A 9999-nucleotide genomic window follows, 5' to 3' on the forward strand; every position below is an offset into this window, starting at 1 on the left:
TCTTTACTATTCTACTAAAGGTAAAGCTTTAAAAAAATCAATTATATTCCACCATTCTCTGACATAAGATAACTTTAGTGATTTACCCATTTATGGCCAAATTTGCTGATACACCATCCTTTCAATACCCACAAAAGAGAAAAGTAAAAAGCGTGTTCAAAACTAGTTTGGTTTACTAAAGAAACTATATTTGAATAAACGAGAGCTAAATCGGGCGTTTAAACCATAGTCTTGAGTACAAATTTTACTGTTTATGGTAGTTTTACTAAAAAGACTTATACTTTTTAAATCGTGTACCGTAATCCGGGGTATCATTGATCAGCGGGGTAACATTGATCGGCATGACTCATCTCATCAAAAGTACGTATTATCATTTATTGATGAAACATTTCCAAATTATGAATGGTGCTTCTCTTTCTTATATTCATGAGCTAATGAAAGTTAATATTTTTGAGAAAATTGAGTTCACCTTATACGTAAATTTATCAACTTTTTGAAATAATGAGTTTAATTGTTAAGGATGACACTACCGAAGATTCATGTCTCACACAAGTTCTGCAAACGATATAAGCAAGGAAAATGTGATTACTTACTAAAAATGGCATCGCTGAAAACGATTCCGTTGTCAAAACTTTTATAAGTATGCTCAATTAGGCAACATTACCGAATTACTGTTAAGAATGTAGAATTCCCTTAGGAAATTGCCTACCTTTAGGCGTATTCCGTGGTTCGAGGTGTTTTTAATTTTTAAAATAACTCAATAAGTAAATGACTTGTAAGCGTTTGGCCTTCATATTCGGCTTCAGGGGCCATGGTTTAAGTAAGTAACGACATTTTCAGTATTACCGAACTTTGTTTATATATGTGATCAATGTTACCCCATATCAGATAATTCAAAAAATCGCCTAAAACATTTTTTTTAGCATGCTTAAATCTTTCAATTAACAAAATACAGTATATAGTCTCGAGCTATGGGTGGCAGTACTTGTTTTAAAAATATAAAATTTGCAACATTTGCATTTTCAAACGAAATATTAAAGAAACATTCAGAAAAATGATCAATGTTACCCCGGATTACGGTACGCATATTTATCTATCTACAGCAAATTGTAAATGGTTTTCTCCGAATATTTCAATTGGGAATCTCAGAATAACAAATTATGACAACAATATGTGGAAAATAAAATCGATTTTATTACAGCAGTGTTGCCAATTTTGATGATTGTCAATGTACTCTGAAAGGTCTTCTTAGAATAAAGCAATTGTGTTTCTATTGTATTTAAATGTGACGTGGGGACTAAGTAAGTAACTCTATGAAGGCGTAAGTTATTGTTTATATCAATTCTATATTAGGACTTCCGTCAAGACGCATTTTTAACCAAAAAATTCTACTCATATCAGTGTCTTTCAAATTAAAAAATAGTTTTCTCTAAAAAACATAGGGGAAAATGATTTTATTATATCTGTAAAACTGTTGTTCCAAAAATAACTAGATTTTTTCCATCAGGCTTCTTATTGATGATACTTTTGAAGAACAAGCCTTTTTTGAAAATAAAAAATATAAATTGTCGAATTTTCCAGCCAATTTCTAACAATCATTGATTTTGATAACCTCCAAAAATCGACCGTACTAATTGTTGTTCCATATTCGTGTGAAATTTAATTTTTTTGGAAAAAAAAATATTATCACAACAATGTACAATGCTAGTCGAACGATGTGCAGAAAACCGATTGAAATTTCATTGATAAATTAAAAAGATACAGCATGCACAAACTGTCCACGTTATAAAAAGAACAGTCCTTATAAAGGCATAACAGTCTCTATATGAACTTCCAACCCGAATAACAATTGCAAAACGTGAGTTGTGTTCAAGATTATATTTTTTGCTGATCAATAGAAACAAAATTAATTATCTGTGCGGTGGTACTAAATAAATATGGCATGCAGAAATGTACTAGAAAATTATAAACATTTGTATGAGAATACAAAACTCAAACTTCGAGCGCAATTTTCTCAATGCCTACTATTTCCATATGGGACAGTTATGCCTTTATGGGCAGTATACAAGTCAAAATAAATAAAGAAATTCTAGAGTTTAGGACAAACAGATATTATAGAGTTATTGAAAGTCTAAACGACCAACAATAAATATGTTTTACGCAAGACTTTTATCAATTGTCAGGGCTTTAAGTTCACTAAAGGTACCGTTAGACCAGACTTTTCATTTCGGAAGAAAATAGTTGACATGGTAGAAATAACCTACTACTATTTATTTTCAATCGAAATGTCAAAATACAAAGAATGGCGTGCACCCAATAGAATTCATAATAAATTCTGAGAGATTTTGGAAGTATACTGTGCATTTAAATGCAGGTCATTTGTTCCACGAATCAAAAATGTTTATGATGGCCAACCCATCCTCTACGAAGTATGCCTGAGATATTAGTTAAACATGGTGATGGTTCTTGACGAAATTCTCGATCTGCTGCAACTCTCGTTGAATTCAAGGGATCATTACGACAACAAGCATTTTTCTAGGAATCCATCAAAGAGTATGCCAAGAATGTTTTCAAGAAATAAAATCTGTCCAAAAATACTGAAACGACTTTGCCTTTTGTTCATCCAACAAAAAGCTCTCCACGAATTCATTAAGGGAATACAATATAAATGGTAGAAAGAATACACTGTAAATCTACAGAAACTCATACAAAATCTCGACCTCACTAGGACTTTGTTATAGATCACGGATTAGTCAAGTCAGTAATTCAAATAAGACTTATCCAGGAGATATTAGTAAATGTGATGAAAATTTCAAGAAAAAATTGCCGAAACTCATTTATAGAATCGACTAAAAATCTTATTTGCAAAGCAGTACCTAATTCTTTTCAGTGATTTACCAAAGAACTTTCAAGTAACTGGCCAATAATCGCCACGATTCCATTTAGGATTCATGAAAATATGTCACCAAAAAAGTGCCATGAATCTTAATAGCAATTCATGAAGCATATCATCAAGACACTTGCCAGGAATCCATAAGTACTCTTCTCAACAAGGATTCCAAGGATCTCAATATTTTTTCCTTAAAACTTCGTTCGTAATATTTTTAGCCAGAAGTTCACCAAACATTTCAAAAGAAATCGGTAACAATGGTGAAAAAAACTGCAGAGATAATCTTCTTGAAACCAACGATATACCATTACCGTGAACTGTTTCTCTAGCACTCCGTCATGCATTCCTTGGCTAAATTTTCTAGTCCTTTTCCCGGTGTGTCCTACAATTTCCCGGCCTTTTGTAATTCCGGATGGATGGACATCCTGCATTAGCTGAGCTCGGCGGTGGCGCACAGATTTAACCCTCGAACGGTTTTGATCCTAGTGTTAAGGGTATCAGGGTATGACTCAGGATTGGCAAATTTCCGCCAGCTGAAGGCGGTCAACCACAGATAAACATTGCTGGGAACGGATCGAACAGTGTCGTGATTCAGTGCGACGTTTACACTTGTTGGAAGTTGGAGGCTGCCGGTTGCATCGATCAATGTGAGTCAGTATCCATTTAAGCCACGGTCGAGTGCCGTCTGTGTGATGCAGTTTTTCGTCCAGGATTTCGTAGCAAATCTTCCTACGGTTGGAGCCAAAAACCAAGATGCTGTCCTCGAATTCCACCGCACAGATGTTCTCTCTATTACAATTCACATTAGTTATTCCTACGCCGATAATGAAAAACCAAAACACGAATGTTTTGATTCTTCCCTTTTGACGTTTTCTATGCTAATGCAATAGTGTGCGTGTAGGCAAATTAATGCACGCAGCCATTATTTGGAAAATCTCGTATTAACATTAGTACGCCAAAATCGGCGCACTAAAGTTAATACCGGGATTAAAATCGAAGATAATACCGTTCGATGCTTAGCAAAATCGAGGATAATACGCGATTGGCGTACTAACCTCGATGGAGCTTACCACCATAAGAGGTTTTGACCGTCGATTTTCAGTTTCGTCCCACTGTGACACGCCGCGCAGAATAAGCACAATATCCTCGCTATACGAGATCGACAATTGGCTTGTTTAGGGGTATCAATTTTCTTACATATTCCGAATCTACGCTAAAAATTGCACTAGAATCCAAAGTTTCACAATTTTCCGTTACTTGGAACTATTTTTAAAACACGTTTGAAATTAGTATGGAAATCACTTTTGAATCACCCCTCGGCAAATTTTACTTCGGGACGAACTGTCATTGTGTAAATTGAAACGCCATTGAGTCAACGGATTGAAATTTTTTGTTAATCATTTATAATATCAACATTGAGATATTGGAGTGCAATAATGCAATCGTGTTATACTTAGAATGATGTGCTCTTTCGATCAAGCTGCAACAAACTGTGAATTTTTCTTCACTAAACAACCCAATTGTCACCTCACGCTAGTCGTAGAATAAACCCAATTATGTCGAATAGATTGAGGCCTGGACACAAAAAGTTGACGTTTTCCTTAGTAATCTCCATATAAACTTTAAATGGCTTGTGCAGTCAAATTTCTTCCGAATCACATCAAACTTTGGGAAGATGTTATTTAGGGGGATTAGGGGCATAATGAACATACGGGGCGAAATGGACACCCTCTCAATATCTGATAATACACATATTTCATCAAAAGTTCATTCACTGCATGAAATCTGTAATGCTTGACGGTAAAAAAAAAATATTTTTTGCTTCAATTGTTCTTTAAAATTTGATTTAAAATTTTTCTCAGTTTCAAATTGGCATATAAGCAAGACCGTGGAAGAATCTAATTTTTGAGCAAAGTAACGAACCCAGAAAGGTTCTTTTTAGCTATTATGATTGAGGGAGAGTTTTTTTGCATATCGGAATGATTAACAGTCATTGAATATGTTGGAATAACTAAATTTCATACAGGTGTTCATTTTGCCCCGATACCTTTTTACCAGCCTTGTTTTCGACCCAATTTTCTATCCCGCTTTTCTGACATATGAGATGATTTTTATCACTATGAATGAATGTGGCACGTCGTACTAACATCAAACTTGAAAACTAGCCGGGGGTAAATTAAAAACATTGCCATTTAAGGGTCTTAAAACGAACATTTGCTTAACGTGTCCATTATGCCCCTAATTCCCCTACCATAATATAAATCGTTTAAGCATAGGGAAGCCAACATTTCAAAATTTGCATCACTCTAATGCTCATGCTCATATCTCCTATCAGCACGTGACTAGAGCCGGGTTGGCAGGTCTCTTTTTGGAGTCTTGGTCACTATTTTGATTGGCGAGTAGTTAATTTTAGAGGACTATAAATGATTGACAAGTAGGGGAACTTACGTATTCTCGGCAGTCTAAGCCGATGCCGTGCGTTACGAAGGGGTGGGTGGGTGTCAAAAAAGGTCATTTTCAGCGTTAGGAAATAAATAAATGAGCCCTAGTGGAACCGATAACTATACATTTTGGGACGATTTCGGACATCATGACTAACAACTGTATCGTGTTCTTTGATTTTGTGTTCTCGCCACAAAACAGCGTTTATTTCGCGTGCAACCCTAACGTCCATCTGGTCGTTAGTGCGTTTACAACTCAATGATACGCTGGCCAGTCTTGCTGGTCTTCTCCAGGAAATCGGCGTACTCCTGGTACGGGGTCTTGCTCAGTGGCAGGTCCTTCCACAGATCCGGAGTCAGGAAAGCGTACGTCTTGGCAATGGCTGCGTAGGTGGCCTTGGCAAAGTTACCAAGAGTCGTGGTCGAACCACGCGTCATGGTGTAACAATCCTCGATACCGGCCATCTGGAGCAGCTTCTTGGGGACTGGGGCCGATACGATACCGGTACCACGGGGAGCCGGAATCAAACGGACCAGGACGGAACCGCACTTGCCGAAGACCTGTGAGGGAACACAAAAGACATGTGGTTAAAACGTGAAACTTTTATATTAGGAAACTTGTGGGATTTTGTATGGAATCAGACGCGTTAGGACGTCATGCCAGTGGTATGCAGCCACCGTCCGTGAAAACCGCATAAGTTTTAAAGTTTTCTCATCATAATAGGAGGGTCAAATTCGAATTTCGATGTGGTTTCAAAATACTAACCTTGCAGGGCACGGTGTGGGGTTTACCGATCTTGTTACCCCAGTAGCCTCGACGCACCGGAACAACGGACAGCTTGGCCAGGATGATAGCCCCACGGATGGCGGTGGCCACTTCCTTGCTGCACTTGACGCCCAGACCGATGTGGCCGTTGCTGTCACCGATGGCGACGAAGGCCTTGAAGCGCGTACGCTGACCGGCACGGGTCTGCTTCTGGACGGGCATGATCTTCAGCACTTCGTCCTTCAGCGAGCGGCTCAGGAAGAAATCGATGATCTCGAACTCTTTAATGGGCAGAGAGTACAGGTAGATCTCCTCCAGGGTGCGGATCTTGCCATCGCGCACCAAGCGACCCAACTTGGTCACTGGAACCCATTCCTTCGAGTCTTCCTTGCCACCGCGACCGCGTCCACGGCCACGACCCCTTCCGCGACCTCGGCCTCCACGACCGCCACCGCCGCCGCGAGAACCAAATCCTCCTCTAAATCCACCACGCTGGGCTGGAGCTGCGTCCGCCATTCTGAAAGAAGCGACATTTTGAGGTTAGTTACGAATTTTGCATTACTATTTCGTAATTTTGAGCTACGCTAATTAATCTAATTAAAAGTAGTTTATGGAATATTGGAACAGATCGAAAAACTGTGATTTGTATAATAAAATAACAATTTGATACAAGAAATCAATGAAAACGTGACACGTGTGCACTGTCAAGTTTAGAAAACTTCTATTACATTAACTTATACTATATAAATTCACTACTTTTCAGTATGTTAGGTCACTAACTAAGTAATACTTGAATAAACTTGTAATAAACTAATGAAAAAATAAGAAATTGCTGAAAAATCGATAATAATCCACTAGTTCACTGTACTTACTTTTAGGTAGGTGTTGCTTGGTGTAGAACGGAAACCCGAATGAACGAGCTGACGTTTTTGCGATGATGAGCAAAGTTCGGAAGCGGCGACGCTTTCGACGCACCCAGTGGCGTGCGGATTGAGTGGGGTTACACAGTTGATTGCAAGCAAATTTTCGACATCGATGTCGATTTCAAGTGGTTTTGAATTTGACGAGGGATGTTTTGGCGCGGAGTTAGACCAGAGCTTTTGCGAGCTTTCACGATCTGTGCACTCTAAACGAAAGCTACACAGATAAACAAAAGAAAAAGTTTGAAAAACCTAAATTTGACTGAATCGTAATAGTTTTTACCTCAATTGGATTGTTTTGACCAATACGGTTGTTTGCGCAACGGGTAAAAAATTGCCATGCTCGCTAGCATTGCATATTAAATGGGTGATCCCGCAGTACTCAATATCGACAAAAGCCAATTTATGACACAGGATTGGTATTTTATTAAGGGATGGTACACTTGGGTGATAATATTATAGGCACTGCAAGTATTGACCGATGTCCCCTCTTGAGCAGCATTGAACCCAAGTAACCAGTAAGCACGATAATGCGGCACGGTAACAGCATGATATGCGCATATAGGGTAATCATTTGATCCATGTCAGTTTTATATACGCATATAACGCTATTATAATGCCAGAAAAGGCGAAATAGCGTGCCATTATAGTGCAAAGATATAACCGTGCTTCTTTGCACCACTAATGCTGATGTAAGACCATGTGAGAAATGTCAGTTGTTTTCGCCAGGTTTTTAGGGCGAATATTTTGTGCTTTCGCGTACGCAGCCAAAGAGTTTTTGCGTATGCGGCCAAGCAACTGGTACACGAGGTAAATAAATGAATGAATGAAAACAGAAACCTTGAATAGTATGCAAAAAATGTAATAAAATGATACAGATAGTACTTCTCCGTATCAGACTTATTCATTTTGGTGGTTTTCATCCTTATGAGGACTTGCAATAGGGTCCTAAAGCCCTGTCCCAATTTTAGTGCCAAACGCTTAAGTTTAGGCCAAAAACACATGTTCACTCAATTTTCTAATGTTTTCCGTTGGTTTAAGCCCAAAAAACATTTTTTTAGATTTTGTCACATCCTTTGGCTTAAACTCAAATTTTGGGTGTATTTTGTTTTCCGTGTCCCTTACGAAATGTCAGATAGGAACAACCCCAGTGGTCGAACTAAAACCCCTGTGGTGTTTTTGTCGACTAAGCGAACGTCAAACATGATCAAAAGTGTCAAGGTTCATTTATGAACCAAATTTTTAAATTAAAGTTTAAACATGTTATAGCCATTATTTGAGCGGGAAAAATTGCTAAAGTAGTTACAATAACATGCTTTTTCGTGTTAGTAAATAAAAACAAGATTTCATTAAAAATTTTAGGACCCAATTGCCACATTTTGATCCTCGTTTTATGATGAAATTCCTCGTTTTGCGCCTCGAACCTGCGACACCCGTATTGTTGAGTTGTTGAAGTCCTGCTCCTTTGCTCCTACGGCCACACAAGATAAATAGTATTGGAAAGAAAAGTGACCAATTTAAACCATCACTTTTCCCCGTCATAAAACCTGCAATGGATCATTGAAGGTAGTTTTTGCAAGTGCTCACCGCATCAAAACAAAGGCGCCACCACAGACAAACAGACGTAACACTGACGAAATTCCATCGACCACTCAGTTAACGATCATTTCAAATTCGCTGTGTTACAAATCTGACAACCAGAGGCGCGCGCATCGTTTTTCTTCGCGTTTGACGTTTCACACTACCGCCATCTGCCGGTCTTGTTGCATGAAACACCTTTTCATGCAACATGCTCACCAGATGATGATAGTGTAAACTGGGCGATGGATTTTGAAGAAATATATGGGATTTAACATTGTGACAGCATTGCTGTTCTGTCAAACACACAAGACTACGGTGGTGCTATCTATGCTTTCCATAGCCGCCGTTTTGGTTATTTTAATGATCCATTGCAGTAGTGAGAAGATTTATGTTTAACTCCCTCTTACCACTATATGCAAACACAAAGCACGTGGTATATCTGTCAAAACACTAGATGGCATCTAAACATGCCCTGTATGCGAATATAAGGCCAATATAGTGCTTATTTAATGCCTGTATGCATCAGGCTTAGAAGCATTAATGATGCTGTAATAGGGTTTCTATGCAGCGGAAGTGCTGTTATAAGGTGTGTAAGCATTGTAGTGCTATTATAATGCATGTACGCATCTATGATGCTGGTTAAGGGCTTATTATTAGTGCTTATGGTTATCCAAAGGTTTTCCTTTTGTAATTGATAGAAATAAATAAAAGAATATGTACTTGAAGCTAAAATTGCAGTTAGGAACCATCTACCTATAGGTTGCTCAACAATTAAATAAATGAAACATTGCAATGATCCATATTTGTGTTTTCACAAGCATTCAACGAACTGACCAATCCATCCTCAACAAAAGTCACAATTTTGGCATCAACACGCAATAGGGTCCTAAAATGTTTAATGAAATCTTATTTTCTTTTAATAACACGAAAGAGCATGTTACTGCAACTACTTTAGCATTTTTCCCGCTCAAATAACGGATATATCATATTAAACCTTTAATTTCAAAATTGGATCCATAAATGAACCTTGACACTTGAGATCATGTTTGACGTTCGCTTAGTCGACAAAAATACCACAGGGGTTCAACTTTTTAACACCAGGGTTGTTCCTTTCTGACATTTCGGAAGGGACACGGAAAACAAAATACACCCAAAAATTGAGTTTAAACCAAAGGGTGTGACAAAATTTAAAAAAAAACTTAAAAAAATGTTTTTTGGACTAAAACTATCGGAAAACATTAGAAAATTGAGTGAACTAGGTTTTTGACTTAAACTTAAGCGTTCGGCACTAAAATTGGGACAGGGCTTTAGGACCCTATAGCTGGGAACATTTCACTCCGGCGATGCGAAAACCGAATCCGCTTGCTTGGGCTAAACGAATCCCAGTATGTTTCGAATCTG

At 38.1% G+C, this 9999-nt stretch overlaps 1 protein-coding gene across 1 annotated transcript; it reads right to left on the minus strand.

Moving 5' to 3' along the window:
* Positions 1–5496: 5496 nt before the first annotated feature.
* Positions 5497–7120, minus strand: LOC5572968 (40S ribosomal protein S2). The gene is made up of 3 exons (XM_001654249.2): positions 6970–7120; positions 6098–6614; positions 5497–5892 (listed from the first exon to the last, which is right to left on the minus strand). Exons 2-3 carry the CDS (start codon positions 6611–6613, stop codon positions 5581–5583), a joined length of 828 nt encoding a protein of 275 aa, XP_001654299.1. The 5' UTR covers position 6614; positions 6970–7120; the 3' UTR covers positions 5497–5580.
* Between the last annotated feature and the right edge of the window lie 2879 nt (positions 7121–9999).

Source organism: Aedes aegypti, chromosome 3 (genome assembly GCF_002204515.2).
Source record: "Aedes aegypti strain LVP_AGWG chromosome 3, AaegL5.0 Primary Assembly, whole genome shotgun sequence".
Classification (NCBI taxonomy): Eukaryota; Metazoa; Arthropoda; class Insecta; order Diptera; family Culicidae; genus Aedes; species Aedes aegypti.